We start from the raw sequence: 24,888 nt of genomic DNA on the forward strand, positions 1-24,888 counted from the left end.
TAAGAGCATTCAAACTTTTACTGTAAACACAATATAACAATATGAAATAAGAATATATTGAAAAATATCATTCATAATCCCACCACCACCTTAAACACGTTCACGTCTGTGTATTTCCTCATAGCTCTTTTCTATATGCCTAACATACCTGCAGACAAAAGACATTCACATTTACTTTTGGATAACAGCATATTAAAAGGGCTCTTAAAAATCATTTTGCCAACAGGAGTTCTCATTTGGCTTATTTACCTTTGTCATATAAGCCTTAAGGTTATACAATTCTAAACTGAAACACCAAAGAAGGATGCCCAAGATCTCACAGTACTACAGTGAAAACCCAGAATCCTCTGTGGAATGAGATGAAAAGTAAATCAAAGAGAGGAATGCTTTTCCAGAAATCCATCTTGTCCTGAAGGACACAGGGCGGCAGCATGTGGCCAGTCCCTGCACCTTTGGTCAGTTCCTAACAGCCAAGGAAATAGTACTTGAACATGACTTTGGTCTATGTTGACCACAAAGATGGCTCATGTGGAGACTTACTTTCTTCCCAGATTCCATCTTGCATTAAAAGATGACTATAATTGTATTGTAGAAAAGCACTTGGAGATTTATAATCCTGGAGTATTTCTGAACATCTCTAAATAATTAAATCTGTGAAGGGTAGATATGTTACTAGGACATTTATTTCAATTCAAATGTGCACGAAGAAGGTTCAGAACATTTAAAAAAAACCGTAATAGTTGATAGCTGAATCATTTGACGCTGCCTTTTCCAACTAAGTTATAAATGCTGCATTTTATCTTTGATTTGTTATTTATTAATAACCATTTCGGTTAGAAGCATCATTCAAACAGCAGACGTGAAGCCCTCAATTCCAACTAAGAACTGATGCCACATACACAACAACCCATGCTGTGGTAGTTTCCCAACATCAGACAGCCAATGAAGTTATAGTTCTGAGGGTACCAGGCTGCGTACAGAATAGGATTTTCCCAGCCTCCATGACAAATGACATGATTTCACATCTGTAATTTACCCGAGTCAGTTTAGATTGCTTGGGTAAAACAAATTGTTTAATACACACTAGGCTTTCTTGGACTCAGACTTAAGAGTCTGAATTTAAATTCTTAATCTCTTTTAAATACTAATAAATAAGTAGCATTTGCACAAATTTGCTTTTAACCCCAGCCACTAATTCTGAGATGGACCAAAATCACAGTAAGCTTAGTTCATCCTGGTTTTTAAAATTCATATGGAATTTTACCAACAGATTAATTTTAGACAACAACCTCCGAATTGTCAGATTTGATTTCAGTTTGTACGAAAACCAACAGTAACAGCCCCTCCCCGCCCAATCCAAACAAAATAACCTTTCTTGTTTAATTGCATTCTGTTAAAAGCTCTGGAAGAGAACTTTTGAGTTAATCAGTCAGGAAACCCCCCTCCCCCATTTCACAAATGAGGCAAGTGAAGCACAGGGAGGTCAGTGACTTGTCTGAGGTACTTGGAGAGAATAGCAGAGCCTCTGCCATCACAGCTGGTCCTGGCTTGCTGGAGGACGCTCTCCCCAAAGGAACACAGAGGTTTGAGTCCTCCACTGCTTTTATTTCTCAGGCTGACATACATCGCTCACACTATGGGGCTGGCTCACCCTTAACAACCATTCATTACCGAACAGAGAACTGCACTCTGAAAAGCAACTGTGTAGCTAAAACTGCATCAACCTGCATACTGAAAAGGAAAATGTACCACTATCAGGTTCCTAATGCAAACCAGAACTCCCTTCAACCAAAATTGCTTCTTAGTCATGCAACATTGCACGTCTTCACAGCGCTTACTATAAAACAGGTCAAACAGGAAGTTTCTTCTCTAACCTGACTTACCAAAAATATTTTCCCTTGTGGTATTTAAAAGCATACATTCTTAGAGCACATAAAAAAGAATTTGCCAGGCATTTCTTTCTTCTACAAACATTAAGTTTTTCTTTTTTTTTTCCCCCTAATGACAATAGTTGAAAGTTCCCATGATAAATGCCTTGACCTTCCAAGTTTTCATCTCAGAATCAGATAAAGCTGTGCTATTTTCCCAGAAGAGAAGCCAAGATTTTCTCTTTACAGGTATTTACAAGAGATTTATAATAGCACTTAACTTTTGAGGTAAAGATCTAGCCTTTAGCTTGTAGAAAAGTACATTCTAACGATGACCACATCATATATACCCTATATTAAACATTTGGAACTTTTTAAAATCACTTGTATCATGGTATAAGATCATATCAAATAGTTTTAGAAAGTTAATGACTTTGATATCAAACATCTAAATTGAATGAGGTTTCTACCAGAAAACAACCTCTGGAATTATTTATAGAAGTGAGAACAGAGAGATATTGTTAGAGATTACTCTATGGTTACTCAAGCCAAAAGTGATTTTGCTCACATAATATAGCAAAAGTTCTAGTACGCAATGTTACACCTCCACATAATGCCAAATACTACTAATGCCTAAAATTTTCCAAGAGTTGTTTAGGTTAGCAGGTACATAGGATAAATACGTGTATTGTAATTCAGCCTTGTGTGTATGTGTGTGCAACATTTTATCACTAATTTCCATGAGCAGAGGACTCCCAGAATCAGGTACACATGTGATCTCACATATAAGTAAATAATCCAAGGCTCTGCCAAGTGATTGGGAAGAGTGAAAACAAAGACATTTGTGTGTCCCAACTGCTCCCTATGGATTACACGACTTCTGGTGGGTTGTTTTTCTAATATGTTCTGATGGACAATTGTTTTTTTCACGAACAAAAACACCTTGATAAGAACAGGGAGTCACAGTCTTAGAAACGTAAGGAAAATATTTAGGGCTTGGTTTTTAGGGATATTTTCCAACACTGGGTCACAATATGCCCCAGCCTTCTCTTGACTGAGAGAGATGAGACTTTGGGGAAGGTGACAGCAATTCCATGTTGTGTTGTGTGTAGGATGAGGGAGCCGGGAGTTAGAAACCTTTCTATGTCATTTCTGAAGGTACCTTGGGAAGGCAGGTGCAAAAAGAAGTTTGACATGGCCCAATTTAGAGTCACCCAGACTGGCTGAGGCAGAAGGAGTTCCTTTTATTAGATATTGTTGTAGAACTTTTAATCAGTTTAAGACTTTGTGGGTCTTTTAAAACCATTATCAAAGACAGATTCTGTGCTTTCATTATCCATAGGACTGGAATGTGTGTGCTGAGGTGGAGGAGGAGTGGGCAAATGATGCTGGGGGGGGGGTGCCCCTTAGGACTGGGTGCCCAGACAGCACTACTGCTCCTAATTGCTTCTGCCCCATGGCCTCCAAACTGCCCTTGTGAAAAACTGCCAGTTCCCTTCTGGTCCCATTTTTCTCTTCTCAGGTAACAGAGGAAAAATAGAAATTCTTTATCACTTTTCAGCAATCAATCTCTAGGTTTCATCCCAAGTTACATTTAGAGTTAAATGCATCTGTTTTCTGAGCTCTTCTTCCCCAACAATGCGCTCTCTGGACCACAGGTAGGAGGTGATGGTGCTATTCAGGCAAATTCCTGCCTGGGACCTAAGGTGTTTTCCACATTTCCTGATTTATTGCCCACAAGAGGCTGAGGTCACTTGACGTCTGTCATCTACGTCTGTGGTTCCAGTAATTTATGCTATGATCTCCTGCCTTAAGATCGATTTTTAAAAATGCAGATGTATGTTTAGTAACCTAAGTACATAAGTGAAGACACTATGTTTGACTCATTGGCACCAGTATGAATTCCTGGCCAAATGTCCTTTATTTAAAAAACCATCTTTTTATGGTAGCTCACAGAGAAAAAAATGTGACAATGAATATATATATGTTCATGTATAACTGAAAAATTGTGCTCTACACTGGAATTTGACACAACATTGTAAAATGATTATAAATTTAAAAATGTTAAAAAAAACCCCATCTTTGATAGCACACAATGTGGTCATGTGATTTTTCTTTCAAATGATGATTATTTAAAAAAATGCTTCTTAAATTCAAAGTTAAAATTGCTACATTCCAACCCAGTCTCAGGGCTAATTGGCTCAAAACCTATGTGTCCAGTGATGCCACTTGATCCTCTCAGGGGGCAGTGTCAGGGTCAGGGAGCTGTGCAGATCCCTCCAAAGCCAGCTCTCCTACTGGCCAGCAAGCAAATTCTAAGGGATAGACAGGATTAAGGGCTCCAAAGAGGATTCCCCGGCCCTCCCCCAAAGGAGGATCAAAAACTCTGGTCTAGTTCTGGAACAAAAATAAGCCCCTGTCAAGGAGAAAGCGCCTGTTTAGATAGCTTGTGGCCCTTCCCAAAGCTTGCGCCCCTCCCTAGCTGACTGGGCGGAGCCCTTTTCAATAGGCAAATGTGCGCAGAAGTGTGTACTCGTGTGCTATAAGAAAGCACTTTGCATGAACTTCTATTTGCACACTCTCCTAAGATTAGGCCCCAAAGGATTAAGGTTATAAAAACTGCTTACCTCTTACTGCAATTTGTTTCTTGCCCACGAAACAAAACCAACACACACACACACACACACAAACACACACACACTCCCCCCCTGTCAAACACAGCCACCTTTTCACTTATTTTCCCTTCAACCTCTTTTCCAAACTGCCCCAAGCAGAGTATGGGAATCACTCTGCACGGGGTGGGGGCACCAAGCTCAGACTCAGTGTAAACATGCCCCAGCAGCACAGGCGGTAACCTATTAACTCGGAGGAATCTCGGGTCACTGTGGACGGTTTTCTATTAATAGGGGATAAAGCTTCTGCATACATTAGCGGTAATGCCCTGGTGGCCCGCGCAAAATTAACTCCTCCCGGGCCAGCAAGAGGAAGCCATGTTCTAACCAGGCAGATGTGTGCTTGAAATGCGCGTATACACATACACATATACACACAGGGTTTTAGAACCGCTTCCCTTAAACATGCCAGATCCCACTACCATCCCAAGTCCAGGCGGTGGCGGTCGTTCCCAAAGGGGTGCCTCCAGGGAGGGAGCGGTGGCCGCGGGGGACCGTCGAGTGTGGGTCAGCTCAGCTTCGCCACGCACACGGCCAAGGCCACAGCCGCCAGCAACACGGCGCTGAAGATGGTGGCGGCCAGGGCCTTACTCAGATCGCAAGGCCCCGTGCGCTGTTGTACGGACACACCGCCCACCGAAGAGACGCCGGCGCTAGCGCTGGACAGGAGCTCGGCACCCGCCGTCTGCCGGGCCTGCACCGTCCAGCGGGGCACGTTGACCTTCATCTCCATGTCCTGGATCATTTCGCCCACCTTAAGGATCTCCCGCTCCAGCTGGTGCAAGTCTTCCACGTCGAAGTCACGTTCCCCCTCGTGCCGCAGGCTCCGGGCGCTCAGGGCGCGCGCCGCTACGCCCGAAGCGCCGCCTTCCACGCCCGTGCGCACAAGTGGCCGCCTGGGCGCGTGCAGCGGGAACTCCGTGCCCAGGGCCAGCGCGCGCCGCATGTCGGCTTCCAGCAGTTCCAGGCAGCCGGAAAAGGCCACCCAGAGGCGCTCGAACTCAGCGCGCTCCTCGGCGCCCAGGCCCCGGTCGCGCAGCGGGGGCGTCAGCCGGGCACGGATGGCCACCGCCAGCTCCTGCGCCTTCTGGCGCGTCTTCTGCAGCTCCTCTCGCAGGTTCTGCGAGTCCGCGGAGCCGCCGATGGTCAGCACCAGGTGGTGGTAGCATGCGGTCGCCTTGTTGAGCGCATCCAGGAGCGCCTTGCACTCCTCCTTTGCCATGTCGCCACTCTCCCGCGCAGCCCGGACGCCTGCACCCCTCTTAGCTTCACGCCCTCAGCGCAGCAGGAAGCAGCCAGCTCCGACGGCGTCCTCGGGTCGGGCGGCTCACGCACTCCTCATAGCCCGAGACGAGCTTGACGCTACCGCTGCGGTCGACAGAGCCGCTCGGGACCCACGACGTGCGCTTCTGCGGACCGGGGGCGGAGAGGCAGCCCCATTAGCTGTCTCCCGTCCCCTCGTCCATCCTCCCCAGGTGCGCTCGTAGTCACAAGCTGAGTCTCTGGGCGGCCCTCCCCTCCACGGTGGCCACCTGCGAATCTCGGGTTGTGGTCCCCATCCTCCTCCGGTACCGTCGCCAGGGCTAGCCGGCTGCGGAGCCGCGCGCTCCGCCTTAGCCGCTGCCAAAGGCGGCCGGGTAGGGTTTCTTAGGATCCGCCCACCTCCGCCCGTCCTCGCTGGGCGCTTCCATCCCCTGGACCAGGGATAGGCGGGGCCCCGCGCGGGGAGGTCACGTGTGGCTCCATCTCCCCCTCCTCCGCATCCCATTACAGTCTGGAATATTAGCGCTCAGCAGATCCAACCCTCCTCTATTTTACGAACAGGGAAACTGAGGCTCAGATAAAAAAGGGGGCCTAGATCACGCGAAGTCCATGCAAGCGGAGGGGCCAGAACCCAGGGACTCTAACTCTTGGACCCTGCCAGCGACGAGAGTGGTATGCCTCGTAGGACTGGGCATCTCCATCCTCCAAAGCGAGCAGTAAAGGGCGATCCGTGGAGTGGGACAGCTTCCAAATCTCCCCATCCTGGTCCAGCAGGCTTTCCAGCTGCGGAGCTTGGACCCCACCCCTCTTGTCGGATCTGCTCTAGGCCCCGCCCTCTCTCGTTCCGGGCACGCGCAGCCGGTGGCTGTGGGCTGGTCCCGCCTGAGTAGGAAGTGCTGTGCGTCGCCTGAGCCCCACCCCCGACTGGGTGGGCTCAATAATTGCTCTGCGCACTTGTCGCTCTGATTAAGGACGGCCTCTCATTGGGTTGACAAGGGGCCTTGAGGCGCGGCTCCGCCCAACGGCGGAGTAGGGGTAGGAGATGGAGTAGAGCCGCCGCGCTGGGGTGGTGGGCCTTGAGGTCTGAACAAGGGCCCGGGAGGTGTCGCCGCCGCTCCGGAAAGGGCAGGGAGTGAAACTATGTAGCGTTTTAAGTAAGTGTCCTCCTTTCTGTCTCCTCTTGAACCTCCCTTCCCTCGGGACTGCTGCGCCTTGGGGCCCAGAGGCCGGGCGGGGCCGCGGAGCGGGAAGGGGGAGGGGCTCTTTCCTCTCTTCGGCCGGCGCCCCAGGCTGTGCTGGCGCTCCCCGGGCGGCCCCCAAGGCCCCGGCCCATCGCCGGGTGGACTGCCCCACCCTCGCTCTCCGGCTCCTGTCCGCAGCCGGGCTCGCTCTGCCCCTCGTGTGTGTTTGCGGGGCAGGGGGTGGGGTTGGCGAAGAATGCGTCCTCTGATCTCCCACCGCTCCAGGGCAGGTCATCAGGTTCGGGATCCCGGGAGCTCAGTCCTGGGGGCAGTGGGCAGGGTGGCCTCCGTGGTTTAAGGGAGGCCTGGTCGGGCGGCTGGAGGGGAAGTTGTGAGCGGGAGTCCGGAGCCTCGGGCCAGGCTGTCATGGTCCCCGGGGTGATGAAGGCGTGGGGGAGATAGGAGGGAATCCCTGCTTGCCTGCGTCTCGTGGGGCGGGGTCTCCTGCTTCTGCTGGGTAAAGATTACTTCGGAAAACTCTTAAGCACCAGAGTGTTCCAGAGCCTGTGTCTGTTCAGTTCTTTTCGTTGAAAACGGACTATCCTTAGGGGCTCGAGCAAGGTGGTGCCGCTTTGGCCGCCCCTAGAGGTGCTGGAGCGTGGTAACTCGCCGCCTTTGCAGGGCCACGGGAGCAAGTCGGGCGTCTTAACTGAAGATTTAGGACATTAAGGGAATGAGGGTCAGGGAGACTATATAGGGACTACGAGTTTGCCATGGGAGCTGGGATTTTCCAGGTTTGTGGATTTCCGGGAGAGAGGCTCCTATTTTGATAAAGCAATGCTTCTTCCTCCCCAGGCCTAGGTAGAGCAGCGGATATTAGCAGGATATTTATGTTTCCAGGCCATCTTGCTGGGCCTGGCGTTGAGGCGGACTTGGGGGCCAAAGCACTGGGTTCAGGGCTCACAGTCACTCAGCAGTCTGTCCTTTAACTGATTTTTTTGGCGGTGGTTTGTGGCCAGGGCTAGGATGTGCTCTGGCCCTTGGCCATTCTCTGGGGTGGAGGGTCTCAGTCACCTGTGGGCCAAATGGGGCCTCGACAGAGGAAGAGTAGTTTTTATAGGACAAAATGGGAAGAAGGCAGGAGAGTCCATCTCTTTGAGAAGCTTTGGGGACAGCAGAGGGAGATAAGGCTGCAAAGGTGGGCAGGAAGCCAGGAGGGAGAGGCCCTCCATGCCAAGTAAAGAAGTTGAGAGTTCGTCTGGTACAGAGTAGAAGGGAAGTCGTTGAAGAATCCTGCAGAGACCTCGGTGTTGGAAAGACCACTTTGTTGTCTTTTAGGTGGACACGTTTGCGTGACAGCAGGAGGCAGGACCTTGGAGGGGGAAGTGCAGGATGGGAACAGAAACAGATACTTCTCACTAGCCCTAGTGGCAGGGAGGCAGTTGGGGCTCTGAAGTTGGGTGGACACCTTGGGTGAGCTCTCCTCACCTTGGCCTGTCACCTGAAATAATCCCACCTGGCAGGATTGCTGGGAGAACCGCAGGAGTGTCTGCACCGGGCGTGGGGTTGAAGTCTTGGTTGTGTCTTCTTATGGTTCTTGGACTGTGTTGCCCCCATGAGGGCAGCTGCTGGGGCTTTGTTCTTCGCATGTCTGTGCTCTGTTAGTGTTTCTGTTGAGGCTCTCCCTCTGTTTACGAATTATCAGGGTTAGGGTGGTATCTAATAACTTTCTCCTTTCCTAGAGGAGTAGGGGAATGTGACCATGTGATGATAGATCCCAGACCTAGAAAGGATTCAGACCGAAAGAATCGGATCTGATTGGTCCTGAGGTTGCTTCCATATCTGGGAGCCACTGAGAGGTGATCCTTGGAGCTCCTGCCCTTCTTCCCAGTATACTACAGGGAGGTGGCTGCTGGTGGCTCCCTGGCAACTCCAAGAGCAGGGTGATGGGGCGGCATTCCGAGGGGCTCCTCTAAACTTCCCTGCTCCTTCGGTGGTCACATCCTTCTTTCAGCCCTAAGGTCTTCTCTCCTGTGACCCTCCACATTCCAGCCATCACTGTGCTCAGCCAGCTCTGAGCTCTGAGCACACCCTTTGTTTCTGGCTTTTTGCCAGTGACTGCATGACCGCCTGGGGCCAGCCCCTCACCCTTCCCTGCATATGGACCGTGGATTTCCAGCTCTTGTGAAAAATGAGATGATCCCTCCCTGGGAGCCTGATCTTCCTCTGACGCCTCATTACCATTTTGTTCAAGTGGACCCACAGTTACTGCATGCCTGCAGCGAGCCAGGCTGCAAAGCGCTTTGAAGGAGAGCTTTGAGAGACATATGGACAGGAGCCATATACGTTACAGGCCAGAAGCACATGAGCGACTGTAATACCACACATTACATCATCAGATTGCTTCCATTTGGTGTTAAACATAGATGCACAGAAAGTTTTCCATTTTTGTCTTTTACTTCTGAGTCACAAATTAAGCCAGCTGGAGGATTTGGCTTATCAGTTGGAAACTATGCCCGGTCAGGGTCTTTGGTCAGGGTCCCGGAACGGCAGGAGTGAGATTTCAGCAGGGAGGGCATCTCTGGGAGGCGCGGACTTTCCTGTGTTAGATTCTGCTGAGCCAGGCTGCACACTGTCACCAGATGGTCCCTGACCACCCGACTCATCCGGGCTGGCAGGACGGTTGAAGACCACAAAACCACGAGTGTGCACACTGTCTCCTAAAATGCCCTGTGCTGGTTTCGGGCCTCGCTTAGCTCTCCTGTTCAGAGTAACCTCAGATAACTCACGTTCAGAGGTATTTGGTTTCTCTGACTAACTTCACTGGATTGTCTGTAAATCATTCCATCATTTGCACTCAGGCAAGGGTGGAATTTTTTTTTTTTTTAAGGAGGTTTATATGAGGATTCACACATCTTTCCAGTTTACTTTGCATATTATTTTAAAATATAAAACTCATTCCTACAAGTAAACTTGTCAGGGTGTTGAAGTATTTTTAAACATGTACGCCTATATGAGATTTCAACTCTGGCATTAAGCATTATTAACATATTTTTAACACTGGGACAGAAAGATTGGGAACAGTGCTGGCCAGAGCTCTTTGAATCCCTACTCCTCGACAGAGGATTTAGTTGTTGGCAACCAGGGGATTGATGTCCAGGAGAAAGCAGGTGACTTGGACTGAAAAACAGCCAGCTCTGTCCCCTTCACCAGCCATGCTTGCTGACAGTCACGTGTGTTTACACAGTTCATGCGTTTGAACTGAATGTTTTGGCGTGGCATTCAGGGCCCTTTGCTTCCCTTGCTGCCTCTCTCTGACCTGCTCTGTTTGGATTCTTGTTATCTCTCGAAACTCACTTTCTCATCTGGTCAAAAAAAGTTTACCGTTGAGTTTTCTGTGCCCATAGGAACCTCCTGACCCTTTGGCTCTGCTGTGGTCCCTCCTAGGGACGCTTTCCATACTCCCCACCCCAGCCCCCTCCTGGCTGCTCCCTTCTCTGTGTGGTCCTTACCTCTCCTAGCACTGTTCTGGTTTGTTTGTTTGTTTGTTTTTAACTCTCCTGGAGCACATTCCTTGCTTCCCAGCCAGATCCTTAGTTCCTGCATCAAAGCCTACCCTCGTCCCCTCCATCTTGAGGGCAGGAGTGTTGGTGCTCTGCCAGCGTCTTATCTGAGGAGCAGGAGGAGTGTCCCTTCTCAGCTTTAGTCCGACCTTATCGCATCCTGTTTCTCACGTGGTTCCTATCCAAGGCATCTTATCTTTTGCGCTCTGTCACGGAGAACCAGCTGTGTCAGGAACCAGGAAGAATTTTGTTTTCTTGTGCTTCTGTCCCAGCAGAATTATCCAGTTATTCTGGTCGGGACTGTATGAAAGGATTCCCTGGGCTCCAGTAATAATTGAATTCAACCATTCAAATACCCAAATCGTTGCAGAGCTGGGGCCCAGGAAGGGATTATACGTAGCCATTTTCATGCTAGGCTCTTCTCCCTAAGAGGATTTGCTGGGAGCTCAGGGGCCTTCTTCAACAGCTCAGACTGGAACAGACTGAGGGAATTTGGTGAGGAGCCTGTGGGCTGTCTGTCATGGGGACTTTTCCTTTTGGAGAAATGAAGTGTGGAATCTGTGCATCCATGGCTCATGAAATAACCCTTCATCCAGGCATATTCATTTTATGTGATGAGTATAGTGGTTAAAGGGATGGGTGTTGGAATAAATTCTAACAACTGTCTAGCCTCGAGTTGACCAACTGACCTTCAGTTTCTTCATCTGTGAAACAGGGCTTATGATACCTACAGTTATTATGAGCATTAAAATGGGATGAGGATGTATAGAAGTTATCATAGTGCTGGACCAAGGATGCTCTCAAATGGTGGCTGTTTTTACCTTTATCCATAAGGGATAAAATTCATAATGCATTTATACATACTGTTCTGGTGTTTTCCCAAAGAGCCGTTTTGGAATATTAGATAGTGAGAAGGTAATTCAGTTTTTCACACATATTTTATTCATATGATTGTATCAAGGATAAGTTTATTTGATGTTCTTTAATAGTGGCTAATTTTCTCTTCTTAATGAAGAGAATAGGCTTCAGGCTCAAGTTCAGAACCTTTGGCAGGCAGTAGCATCTAGCTAGGTTTTAAATGTCAACTGGTTTTATAATTTTTAATTTTAAGGTGATCTGTTCTTAATGGGAAGTGGTACTGTTTTTCCATTTAAAGTAGTAATAAGGATTCTTTTAAAAGTAAATTTTAAAAAGGAGTAGATGGAGGGGAGGGTATGGCTTAAGCAGTAGAGTGCACGCTTAGCATGCACAAGGTCCTAGGTTCAATCCCCAGTACCTCCTCTAAAAATAAACAAGTGAACCTAATTACCTCCTCCCCACAAAAACTAGATAAATAAGTAAATCACTTTTCAAAAATTTACCATTTAAAAAAAAAAGGAGTGGATGTTTAAAGGAAAGTGTCAAACATTAACAACAGAGCCATTGTGTTCAGTTGTGCAGGTTGTTTATTGCACGAGTGCCCTTCCCTGGAGAAGGGGCTGTATTGGCAAACTGCTGATACATAGCATATGAGTTGCTTACCAAGCCACGTGCCCTGGCACGGGACTGTACCCACTGGGAAGATGGGTGCCTTTTTCTGATTCTCGTAAAGGCACCATGTGAGCTAGCAGTAAGTGGCGGTACACTGGTGTGCGGTGTGGCAAAAATCGCGACTGCAGCACGTAAACTGGAATCCTACGAGACTGCTGTTTATTTGTATTCTCCGTTGCATAGACTGAGATGGAGGCTCAGAGAGGTGGAATGACATGGCTAGAACTCTGACTCCTTCTCTGTGCCCATTTTTCATATTCATCTCTGGTTCAGTAGAACCACATGATGTACGGTAAGGGGAGCAGACCGGGGGCACTGGAAGCCCTATGCACAACAGGAGCAAATGTATACAGAATATAATGTTTAATAAACATACATGATCTATGATCTTTATGGAGAATTTAATTGGAGGATATAGAAGAAGATGTAGGTGGAAAGACATACCATGTTTATGGATGATAAGAGTCATTATTACAAAGATGCTGACTTTCCAGTCCATAGATTTAGTACAGTTCCAATAAAAATCCCAACAGGAATTTTCATGGAATTGATAAGCTGATTCTAATTCATGTGATATTATAAAGAATTAGGAATAACCAGACAATTTTGGAGAACAAGGGGAGAGACCATTTTTTCTATGAGATGTCAATGCTTATTAGGAACCATAGTCATGTAAAATAGTATGTTCTAGCCCTACTCTGTCCAATATAATAGCTACTAGCCACATGTGGCTATTAAACACTTGAAATGAGGCTGGCATGAATTGAGAAGAAAAATACACATCAGATTTTGAAGACGTTGTAGCATTAAAAAGAATGTAAACTATGTCATTAATAATTTTAAATTATTCACATGATCACATGTTGAAAATATAATATTTTGGCTATATTAACATAAATCAAATGTTTTATTAAAATTGATCTCACCTGTTTCTTAATTCGGCTGCTAGAAAATTTTAAATTACATATGTAATGATGCATAATGTATATTTAATTGCATTTCTTACATAAATCTGTTGGATGGCACTAATCAAGACCATTGAAACCGTCGAGCCCAGAAATAAGCCAAACGTATGTGGGAACTTGGAGTATAACAAAGGTAGCATTATCAGCTCCTGTGAAAGTGATAAAATGTATAAAAAAAGATGTTGGGGCCATTGGCTTATGCTATGAACTGAATATTTGTGTGTGTGTCCCCCACCTCCACCCAAATTCATATGTTGAAGCCCGAATCCTTAATGTGATGGTATTTGGAAATGGGGCTTCGGAATCTAATTGGGGTTAGATTAGGTCATGGGGGTGGGGCCCTCATGCTGGAATTAATGCCCTTATAAAAAGAGGAAGAGATAGGAGAACTTTTTCTCCACCATGTGGGGCTACAGCGAGAAGGTGGCCCCCTGCAGTCCAGGAAGTGGGCCCTTAACAAGAACCAGATCTGTTGGTACCTTGATTTTGGACTTCCCAGCCTCTGAAACTGTGAGAAATAAATGTTTCTTGTTTAAGCCACCCAATCTATGGTATTTTTTTATACAGCCTGAGCAGACTAAGACAGCTTACCTTTGGAAAAAAAAATCAGATGCCCAATTTATAGCATGTATAAAAATAAAAATGAATTGAATACCTGAAAATGAAGAACAGTAAGATTCTTAGAAATTACAGGAACTATGCTGTGGCCTTGGAGTTGGAAATGATGTGGTTTCAGGTAGCCTTCGCTGCATAACAAGCCTGTCCCAAAATTAATGGCTTAAAACTGTTAACAGTTTGTTATTTGCTACTATTCTGTGGGCTGGCAGGATGGTTCTGCTAGTCTCACCTGGGCTCCCTGGTGTGGTTGCATTTAGCTGACAGGCTGACTGTGCTCACTGGACCACCTGGGCCTCTCTTTTCCGCCATGTTCTTTCACCCCATGGGCTTCTCCATTCCCCAAATGAATGAGGGTGAAATCTGCAAGGTGTCTTGAGACTGACACCCAGAAATCATGGAGCATCAATTCTCTCTCTTGGTTGGTTAAGGCAAGTCCCGGGGCCGGCTCAGGTTCAAGGGGTGGGGAAGTAGACTTCACCTTCTCATGGTAGGGGATGGTGAAACCAGTTTATAATGGGGTAAAATGATAGGATTTCCTAAGATCCAAAAAGCACTGACCAGTAAGGCAAAGATTGACAAGTTCAACTGCATTAAAATGAAACACTTCTCTTTCTGAAAACACCCATTTGGAAAGATGAAGAGTCAAGTCACAGACTAGGAGAGGACTTCTACAATATCTTTTAGTATCAGTGTATAAAGAACTACCAATCATAAGAAAAAGGCCAGCAACCCATGAGAAAGGTGGTCAGAAGACATGAAAAGATAATTTACAGAATGTAAGGAAATGATATTCCACTTCATTAGTCAGAGAAGTGAAAGTTAAAAATAGCAAAATACTAGTTCATACTCAGACCAGCAGAAATGAACTCACCTGACAATACTAAAGTGTTGGCTAGAATGTGATACGAGGAAGGGGACTGCTCATGGACTTTGCATGGAGGTAGGAAGCGGTCCAGCATTGTCAGCATCCTGGTGACGTGCAGGTGGATGCGCCCTGCAGTGCCTCTCGTAGCACAGGTGCTCCAGGAACACCTAGGGGTAGAGGCGTGTTCATTTCAGCATTGTTTGTAATACTTAAAATGTGGGAGCAACTTTAAGTGTAGGGTATTAGATAAATAAATTCTGTTATGTTCCCTTAAAATATACCGCACAGCAGAAATTAGTGAAGGAATGAGAGCTGTATGGATCAGCGTGGATAGAACTTGAAAACATTACGTTGATTGAAAAGGGTATGTCCCAGACTACTTATAGTGTGATATGATTTATGTAGATTTTGAAGCTCATAAAATGATGTATTATTTATGGATACATGAGTGTAAAAGGAACAGAAGCACAAGCTAGAAGGATATACAAACAACTTGAGGATAGTGGTTGCCTCTGAAAGGGGTAGAGAGAATGGCATCAGGGAGGGACACCTGGGGGAGCCAGTCTACTCTGATGTGCTTGGTTTCTGAAAAGAAAATCTGAGGCAAGTAGGTTTGCATGATTACTCTACTTTCCTGTATGCTTAAAATATTTCCTTTTTGCGGATTGGGGAGGTATAGCTCAGGGGCAGAGTGCATGCTTAGCATGCATGAGGTCCTGGGTTCAATCCCCAGTACCTCCATTTAAAGAAATTAATAAATAAATAAACCTATTTATTCCCCCCACCAAAAAAAAAGAGCAAAAAAAAAGTTTCCTTAAAAACATACGCATAGCTTTAAAATGTCATAATTTTGGTCATGTAGGATGTTCTAAAAATGGCCATTTTTACTTTTGCCACTTGGAATTCAACTTGATGTTTTGAACATAATTTATACATTTAAAAGTAAAAAAGTCATCCTGGAATTGGTGGGTTATCTTTAGGCTTTCCTGATGGTGTGTTAGGTCTATAGAGTCGAATTATACTACTGTGTCAGGGATGCTTTTTAGAAATTTCCAGATCAAGACTTTTATGCATTAGATCAATCTGAAAGTGGTCATTTATTGCTTTTCCCTCTCCTGTTCCAGGAGACTCGCTTGGCCCCATCTGAAGTCCATATGGCTCTGTATGATGAAGATCTCCTGAAAAATCCTTTCTATCTGGCTCTTCAAAAGTGGCGTCCTGACTTGTGCAACAAGGTGGCCCAGACCCATGGCATTGTAAGTGCATTGACCCTGTGGGCTGTCCTCCTCCACCAGGCGTGGACCAAGCGGTGCTGACAAGGCCAGAAATATGGTAGACTTCAGTTTAGAGGGAGTCAGGTACAGACCTCAGTGCAGCAAGCCCCAGACCACACTCAGTGTATGAACCACCCTGAGCTGCTTCCTCCAGGCAGCCTCCTGGGACTTCACCAGCCCAGAATGTAATCTTTCCTCTGAACTCCCAGCCCCTGTTGTCACTGGCCTCACAGTATTCACTTCTGTTTCTCTTGTTTCCATGTTGACCAGGAGGGCTTCTCGAGGGCAGAAATCGTATTCCTCCTCGAGGCCTCCTATGTCCTTGTTTGCTGAGGTGGGTGTGCACTCCCGTAGAATAAGGGAGTGTGTGATCACACATGTGTCACCTCTAAAGGCATTTTCTAAAGGGAAATAACTGTGAGAACTTTTGTAATAGAGGTCACAACCTCCAAAGCCTCCAGGAACAGGAACCAGTAGGGAAGCCGTGGTCTGTTGGTGGGGGCGTCTGCTGGAGGGAGGGCAGGCCCCGCACTGCAGGTCGTTCCGGTTCCCAGGCTGGTGCACTTGGCGGGAGTCTTATTTACACACCTCAGGGCACGGCGAGCTGGGTGCCCTGTGCCACCCGTCTGCGACGGGGCCTCTTTTCGTGTGTTGTCCTCCTCTCTCTCACACTTGTGTTCCCACCTCTCTTGCCAAGTGATGCAGCCGAGGATTTGAACCAAAGGAGAAGTCAGTTCAGCTCAGGGAGCTGACATTTACCCAGTCCACCCCTCTGCCGTTAGAAGCCTGATTTCTCCAGGTCCCTTCTGGGTTTTATGACTGGTTTTGTGATTAATATCTTTTTTTCCCAGAATTTTTTTACTTTGGATTTTAGAAGTCATAAAGTTTATTATTTAAAAAAAAATGAGAGAATACAGCTGTTTCCAAAGTAGAAAATTAAAATCTCATGAAGGTCACCGAAGGTGTTCCCTGCCACCCCTTCATTTCACAGTAGTGAGTTAAGTGCTGCTCTCTGCAAGGTACTATGTCTGATGCTGGGGCTTCAGCCAAAAATGTGACTGCGCATCACTGTCTTCACCCTCATGAAGTTGAAATTCTAGCGGGAGAGATGGTCACGTTCTGGGTAAATAACGTACTAATTGTAATTGTGGTGAGTGTCATGGAGAAAAAGTACAGGGTGCCAAGCCATCCTGTTAACTGGGAGGGCCTGTGCTAATTTGGGAAAAAGTTCTTTCCCATCTTGGTTCTCTGATATCTTGTAAAATGGTGTCTAGATCAGAGTGTGTTATCACTGGTAACTGTCACTCACTTTGTAAAAATGCCACGCCGTGGAACGCTGTTCTCTCTCAGGAGGCTCTGGAGGGCCTGTCTGTCTTGCTCCCCACTGTGTTGCCAGCACTGAGCCCGGCTCCTGTCACCCAGTAGGTGCTTTTCCAGCTGCAAGTAGTAGAATCCCACACAAGCTCACTTTAGTAAAAGGGCAATTTTGAAGAAGAACTTCAGCATCTTGGACACATTCCTTTTGGGTTCGCTGAGGAGCAGGAGATGCTTCTTAAACGGCGTCACCCCGCCTTCCCAGGGGTGCCCTAGGCCCCTTACTCCGACTCCCCTGAGATCCACAAGGAGCCAAGTGGGGCCCACATTTGGCAGCGCTGGATTTCTGACCTTCCTTGGCCTTGTTCAGTGGACTCGAGAATCAGTAAGGCCCCCTTCTCAGCACAAGTCAGCTGTGGGAAGGGCCTAGGGAGGCTGCCCCGCTCAGCCTGCCCCCTGTTGGCTGTGTGGTGGGAGCTCCGGCTCATCCCTGTCTAATCTGTCCTAATGCTCCATCCATGTCTTGGTTGCATGAAACAGTAGAATACTCCAGTTGCCCCTAGAGGAGGGCTTGTCCTCTCAGCCACCTCTAAGGGATCCATGTGGCCTTGGCAGGTGAATGCCGAATTGCTTTCCATGGGGCTTGGCCACTGAGCCAGGTTTGGCAGCCCCTGAATCTGCCCTGGGAAGTCAAGAGTCCTTCACTGGACTCTGAAAATGTGGAATCACCACTTTTATGTTTATTTTATGTTTTTTAATTTCTTAATTTTAATTTTTTTATTGAAGTACAGTCGATTTACAATGTTGTGTTAATTTCTAGTATACAGCATATTGGCGTGTGTGTGTGTGTGTGTGTGTGTATACACATATATGTGTGTATATATATATATGTGTATATATATATATTCCTTTTCATATTCTTTTTCACTATAGGCCATTACAAGGTACTGACTGTAGTTCCCTGTGCTGTAGGAATCACCACATTGAAACATGTGTATCCCAAGGGTTAACTGCCCCACAGCCTTCTTTCTCCCTGCAAGCTGAGCTCATGGGCCCCCTCATCCTCATGCAGTAGTGTGTGTGGCAGCCGAGGGTGCAGGTTGGCTGTTTTCTCCGCAACCTGCCCCAGCCCCTCCTCGAGTTTGACTTCCTTCCCAAACCTTCCTCTGACAGGGCTGCCCCCGCGTCCAGGCCAGCACCCTCTGCCATCATCCGCTCTCTGGTTGGATGGTGGAAGCCCTTTTCCCCATGTTCCGCAGAGTGCAATCCCAGAGGCCCCTGACACCCACATCCTGCTTCTAATAGTCACCCTGTTCTTAGAACGATCCAGCTAATTATGCGCTGTGGCTTCTGCAGAGCTGGCCAGACAGGCCTGCTGCTCCCCTGGGGCTCTTGTCCCGGGGGCATCGGGGGAAAGTCCTCCAGGTTCCCCAAGTGGACTGGGGGTGGGTTCATTTGCCTGTAGGAAAAAGAAAGATTATAAAAGGAGATTAAATTCGTTCCTTTTATCGGAGCCCTTTAATTATGGGGTTCCTGGGAACCTAGCAGCAGGCTTCCGCATTCCAAAGAACTGACTTTCAAGTAAATATCTATGCAGCCCAACTAAGGACACTGAGGCCTGTAGCCCAGTTCTCAGGATTTGTTCAGTACAGGGATTCATCTGATAAACATCCAGCATCTCCTACCGTGCCGGGCACTATGCTGGGTTTCCAGGGTTACAAGGATGAGAGACTGCTCTTAAACACGAGTCCCGGGGCCAAGCACAGATCCTAGTGTGGTTGCTGGGGCAGAAGGCAGGTTGAGAGTCTAGCTCCTTCCCTTTGCTGTGTTGAGCAGAGAAACCGATGCCTGGTCAGCGTGGTGGCCACAGTGGGTCCAAACTTCACATTTCAGGTTGAGCCGGCCCCACAGATAAGAGTCTGGCACCCTCTCTGGTGGAGGTGGCAGCCTGCGATAAGCAGCAGTGATTCTGTGGCCTGTATTTTATCAACTGTAATCACAATTAGGCTTAAAAAAATGTAGGAAAAAGATGGGCAGGAAACTATCTTCAGTGTGCAGTGTTTACCCCCCAGGCGGTGGGATTACGTGTGACATTGTAGGTTCACTTTTCTGTACTTTCCAAACCATCCTTTCTTTATCTGGAATCATTCCCAGTCCTGTTGAGGACAGAGTGGGGCACCCGGGGTAGCTGTGGGGAGGGGCCCAGCGGTGTGGGAGTGAGCTGGCCAGTCTGGGGTCTGAGATGGAAGAGGCTTGTGCCACCTCCCTCTGCCCAGGGGTGGGGGCAGCCTCAGCTTCCATCACCATGACAACAGATCAGCTGCTGCCACCTTGGCCAGTGACCCCAGGTGTCCTCTCTGCCAGCAGGTCCCCACAGCAGTTCCAGCGGGAGCATCTTTGGCTGCATCCTGTTCTGCTAAAGTTGTAACTGACACATGTGTTTAAGAGTCACCCTAATTTTTTCTTTTTTGCAGATCTTAGTACCCTGCAAAGGAAGCCTGTCAAGCAGTGTTCAGTCTACCTGTCAGTTTGAGTCCTACATTTTGATCCCGGTGGAGGAACACTTTCAGACCTTAAATGGCAAGGTATTCACTCACTTCTGGTGGGTCAACCAAGGCCACTCACTCAGCATGTGGGAGCAGGGGAGGGGAGAGAATCCCGCTTCTCACCCTTTTCACGTCTCTGTTACATGATAGCTTTGACACCACAGCAGCCCTGCTGCCTGTCAGGGAAGAGGAGCTGGCAGTGGGGAGCAGGGCCCTGGCTGAGGCCCGGAGCAGGCGAGGGCCGGGCACCTCTCCTTCAGCCCCTGGGGCTTCTGCCAGGGAGTCGGGGAGTCATGGGACACCGCTGTCATGGGACAGAGAGACCCTGTCAAGGAGAGTTGCTTATCCCAGCGCCTTTGAAGGCTTGTCAGTTTCTTGACCACAGACCGGACGTCATGGATGATTTTCTCATTGTTGAAGAACTTCTTGATTTGAAATCATCTCAAACCTATGGAAGGTTTCAGTCAAGTACAGAGAACTCTCACATACCCTTCCCCTAGACTGACCAACTGTTAGCATTTTTGCCACATTTGTTTTATCTCCCCATCTGTCTGTCTACACACACACACACACACACTATTACTTTTTCTGAACCTTTTTCAGGAAGAGTAAGTTGCAGACACCATGTCCCTTTACTCCAAAACATTGTGCATTTCCCATGTAACTGCAGCATAGCGATCACACTTAGAAAATTTGACACTGATAGAATACGATTTTCCAGCATACTGTCCTTATGCAATCTGTGCTAACTGTAACATCCTTTTATAGCAAAAAACAAAACAAACCCAAAAACTTATTTTGTCAGGTCCAGGATCATGCAGTGTATTCGTCTTTTTAGTTTCCTCCCCTTGGGAACAGTTCCTCAGTGTCTGTCTTTCATGACTGCGATGTTTTTGTCTTGCTCTGTCGATCTCCTGCCGTGTGGGTTTCTCTGACGTTCCCCCGCGGTGAGATCGCAGTTGTGTGTTTTTGGTGGAACGCCTCGGAAGGGCACTTTACCCCTTTCACTGTATCATGTCAGGAGACACGTGACGCCGGCCTGTCTCATCGTTGGTGTTAACTCTGGGGAAGGCATTTTCTCATTTTGTAAGCGGAAGCAGATGGGTTCTGAGAGGGGGAGGTTCCATTCCCCAGTGAGGACTGGCTGTGGTCTTCAGCCGACCCATGGTCAGGGGTCCCCACCAGTGATGCTCCTGCAGCTGGGCTTGTGGGCGCTGTGGGAGTTGAGGAGGGACAGGGTCAGAGGCAGGGTTGGGGGTACCAGTACACCAGCTCGGTGGGGGGACCGTAGCCCCATGCCTCCTGAGTATGCTGCTGTTTTCCTGCCAGGGATCTGCTCACCACAGCTGCCAGTCACTGGTCAGTTTACTTGTTCTCTTCGTGGTACCCAAATCTACCAGGAGAACAGAGGCATCGGGCTCATTGTGGCCGGTCTTCCCAGGCACCCCAGCCATGACCCAGTGGTGAGCCGTGCAGCGGATGCAGCTTGCATCCTCCGGCCCCTCCACGTTGCAGCACCGGTCATCCTGGTCTCTTATTCAGAGAGGAGAGCCTTCTTTTACCTTTCCCTGAGGGTACAGGTTTTCTTCTGCTCCGAGGAGCAGCTTAATGCTTTCTTGTTGCAACATGTGAAAAGGATCAGGGTACTACGTAGTCCCAGGGACAGGGTGAACGCAGGAAAGGAAGCATTTCAGGATCAGGAAACTAGAAAGGTTGGTGTCCCCACAAACCCACCCTGGAGGGAGGGCAGGCAGGTGGGGTGACGTGCCAGATTGTTGGGGGCCGGGGCAGTGGCAGGGCTGGCTGAGAGGTCGGTGGTCACACTGGCTGCTGCTGGTGCAGTGATGGCTCTCTTGTTCCAGGATGTCTTTATCCAAGGAAACAGGATTAAACTAGGAGCTGGTTTCGCCTGTCTTCTGTCAGTGCCCATTCTCTTCGAAGAGACTTTCTACAATGAAAAAGAAGAAGGTTTCAGCATACTCTGTATAGCCCATCCTTTGGAAAAGAGAGAGAGTTCAGGTATTCTGGGAGAAAGCCCCACTTCTCCTGATTTGGAGAAACATGCTTGTTGAATTTCCTCCTGACAGAGCTGTTACAAACATCCCATAAAATATTCAAGAGGCCACTAGAAACCCGTGCAACTGTTTACAATAACTCCCCGTAGAACTTAATCAAAAAGTCAACTCGAGCTCAGGAGATATGGATTAGGCTGCTGTGCATGGTTGCATCTGTTGGATGTTACACCTGTAGACATCAGTGTCGCCCCCTGGAGTTGTGCAGAGTGGTAGCCCTGGCTTTGTCTCTGGGCCTCAGCTTTAGGGCTACCTTATAGCCACCCAGCCTCACTGCTGTGCCTCTTTGGAATCTCATTATTTTTAATGGATAATAATTCTTCAGTGCTCCAGGAAATTGAGGTAAGATTTAATGTGCCAAATGCTGTCTGAGACTCTTATTGTCAGGAATCAGGACTTCTTCACCAGATCCTCACGGGTCACGTCCATGGTCCCAAAGGAGCTGAGGTTTTGTCTCTAAGAGGACCAGGCTCTCTGGACCCCAGTTGTCCTGTAACTGGGCTGCTCTTAGGCAGGATGTTGAAATAAGATCATTCCTCTCCTCCCGTGGAAGATGGAGCCTCAGACCCTAGAAGAGCAAGGCAAAGGATTGTGGGACTTGCCCTGGTGGAAACAGTGAAAGCTTCAGCCAGCCTGACCCTCAGTCTCTTTTTCAGAAGAACCTTCAACATCTTCAGATTCCTTTTCCCTAAAAACCATCGAAGATGTGAGAGAGTTTTTGGGAAGACATGCGGAGAAATTTGACAGGAATATCGCCTCTTTCCAGCGAACGTTCAGAGAGTGTGAAAGAAAGAGCCTCCGTCATCACATAGTCAGTAGCCATATCTTGCTCTGCTAGGCGTGCCCCATCTCAGGCCAGCTCAGAGCACCGGGTTCCCCCTTGGTTCACTCTGTAACTTTGCTGCCTCCACTGTTGGCAGTTTTGTTTAAATGTTTCTTTCTACCTATAGCCGTAGTACAGAACACGTGGAAAACTTGAAAATCACAGAAAAGTGTAGCAATAAATGTTATCATCTATTTTAACCCTAGAGGGATTTTTTTTCTGCTCTTAATGCATATATATATACCTAAAAAGAAAAGTTGGCAAAAAAAAAAATCACATCCTTGATTTGATAGGACTTAGGACATTAGGACTTAGAGCTTATCACCCAGGAAATACGTTTTTTTTTTTGTGAAATGTTCTGCCCCAGGTTGCGTTACACGTCCTGGGTGTTGTGTTATGGCTTTGGATTATGAGGATGACCTGTGTCTCTGTTCTGTGTCGCACAGGACTCCGTGAATGCTCTCTACACCAAATGCCTCCAGCAGCTCCTGAGGGACTCCCACCTGGTAAGCAGCACGACCTCCCAAAGGGAGAACTTGCCCGCGTGCCCGTCCCAGCTCGATAACTGTACTCCTCTTGTTCTCCAGAAAGTGCTTGCCAAGCAGGAGGCCCAGATGAACCTGATGAAGCAGGCGGTAGAGGTAAGAGGCCAGGGCAGCAGCGGGAGGGAAGGCGGCAGCGGCGGGGGACCCTCCGTGTCATCCTCTGTGTCGCCCTCCACGCACCTTGAACTGGGGCCCGTTGGTTTCACAGATGTACGTCCAGCATGATATTTACGATCTGATCTTTAAATACGTGGGGACCATGGAGGCAAGCGAGGTAGGTTCTACATCACCGTCGCCCAGGATGGAAGCTTTACTCTGAGCTTTTAAAGAGATTTGAAGCTTCCTTAAAATTTGTTGTTAGGATGCTGCCTTTAACAAAATCACAAGAAGCCTTCAAGATCTTCAGCAGAAGGAGATCGGTGTGAAGCCTGAGTTCAGGTAAGGGATTGTGCTGCAGCAGCGGCGTCCTTGGTGGCCGGGGCGCCGTGTCCCCGGGACTCAGGGCCCTCAGCAGTGGTGGCGGCACTGATTTCATGTGGTTCGTACCGAGGTGCAGGGCAGTTATCTGTGACCAGGGATCAAGGGCTGAAGCTGGCAGATGACTGTCTCGAAGCTGTCACTCTCCCATGCCCACCTGCCGGCGTGCCAGTGGGTGGAGCCAGAGGGGATGGGGTTTTGCACGGCTGGTCTCTGGGCGGGCACGTAACTTGCCCAGGTGGGTCCTGCAGCCGACGGCTCTGTTCACCTGCCCATCTGAGGGACCCCTGCCATAGAGGCACCTCCTTTTGAATTTAAGTTCTGTTAGGATACAAAAATGTCTAAAGTGTTTATGTTTAAACTCTTCCTCCACCCTTTGGGCTGAGGATGATTGATTTTTTTTTTTTCTAATTTTCTGGTGCAGCTATATGATTGGGACCTTGAAAGCTGTCATATTTTGCCACTGAGTTGAGTCAGATTACTTCTGAGTTTCTATTTTTGTTTTTCCTTATTTGCGGTTTGCTATAAGAAATGTAACTCTGAGGTATGTGCTTAGCTCCAAGAAGGCGGGCCCTTGCACCGTGCTCTTCAGTCGTCCCCTTCCAAATTATGTTACAGCTTCAACATACCTCGTGCAAAGAGGGAGCTGGCTCAGCTGAATAGATGCACCTCACCGCAGCAGAAGCTGGCTTGTTTGCGAAAGGTGGTGCAGCTGATCACCCAGTCTCCTAGCCAGAGAGGTCTGTGCCCGGGGAAGGGGCTGGCCGTGGGGTAGCTGCACGCGTCCAGATTGGAACATCTGTCAAGGAGCAGTGCCGTCTCAAAGGGTCATAAGGACAGGCTGATGTGCAACAGAGCATCCCTGCCTGAGATTCTGCTCTGAGGAGTGGGTGCCTAGGAACGGGGGTGAGAGGGTGGGTCAGGCGTGATTAGGTAAGAAGAGGGTGTCAGAGAAGCAGTGGCCTCAAAAAACAAGCCAAGCTGGTGATGGGTACCTGGGGGCTCAACTGTTTGTTAGGTTGTTCTCTCTAATTTTGTGTATATTTAAAATTTTCCGTTAGAAGAAGTAAAACAGAACAAAATAAGCTAAGACAAAAGTAACGAGGAGGCAGATCTGTGTGTGCAGCTAGGGGACGGTGTGCCGAGCGTATTAAGTGAAATAAGCAGGAGTGTATAGGGTACACTTCCAGCAGCATTGCTGAGGTTGGGGGGCTGGACATCCACACGTACCACGGCGAGTCAGAGACTGTCTGTGGAAAGACACGTGGGAAGCAGCAGCAGTTGTCTCTGGGAAGGAAGTCCGGGAGGCAGG

General features: G+C 48.0%; 2 protein-coding genes across 5 annotated transcripts in view; one reads left to right on the top strand and one right to left on the bottom strand.

Annotated features, from left to right (window-relative positions):
* Window positions 1-6,640, bottom strand: RGS9BP (regulator of G protein signaling 9 binding protein). The gene has a single exon (XM_045512943.2). The coding sequence runs from the start codon at window positions 5,760-5,762 to the stop codon at window positions 5,049-5,051; it is 714 nt and encodes a 237-aa protein (XP_045368899.2). The 5' UTR covers window positions 5,763-6,640; the 3' UTR covers window positions 1-5,048.
* Window positions 6,641-6,797: 157 nt separating this feature from the next.
* ANKRD27 (ankyrin repeat domain 27) overlaps window positions 6,798-24,888 on the top strand; it is a 42,943-nt gene continuing 24,852 nt past the window's right edge. The window contains exons 1-10 of one of the 4 annotated variants that reach the window (XM_010950030.3): window positions 6,798-6,957; window positions 15,650-15,781; window positions 19,588-19,698; window positions 21,522-21,678; window positions 22,388-22,542; window positions 23,001-23,060; window positions 23,142-23,195; window positions 23,308-23,373; window positions 23,461-23,537; window positions 24,195-24,316. In XM_010950030.3, coding sequence (XP_010948332.1) covers window positions 15,680-15,781; window positions 19,588-19,698; window positions 21,522-21,678; window positions 22,388-22,542; window positions 23,001-23,060; window positions 23,142-23,195; window positions 23,308-23,373; window positions 23,461-23,537; window positions 24,195-24,316 — 904 coding nt within the window. In that variant the 5' untranslated portion in view covers window positions 6,798-6,957; window positions 15,650-15,679. Of the gene's footprint in view, window positions 6,958-7,110; window positions 7,283-15,649; window positions 15,782-19,587; window positions 19,699-21,521; window positions 21,679-22,387; window positions 22,543-23,000; window positions 23,061-23,141; window positions 23,196-23,307; window positions 23,374-23,460; window positions 23,538-24,194; window positions 24,317-24,888 lie in introns of those variants that run through there. The other 3 variants (XM_074369852.1, XM_074369851.1, XM_074369853.1) reach the window with 3 other exon arrangements.

The sequence above is a fragment of the Camelus bactrianus genome, chromosome 9 (genome assembly GCF_048773025.1).
Source record: "Camelus bactrianus isolate YW-2024 breed Bactrian camel chromosome 9, ASM4877302v1, whole genome shotgun sequence".
In the NCBI taxonomy this organism is placed as follows: Eukaryota; Metazoa; Chordata; class Mammalia; order Artiodactyla; family Camelidae; genus Camelus; species Camelus bactrianus.

Excerpts from the sequence above, each read along its gene's own strand:
- RGS9BP (XM_045512943.2), bottom strand. The coding sequence starts at position 5,762 with ATGGCAAAGGAGGAGTGCAAGGCGCTCCTGGATGCGCTCAACAAGGCG.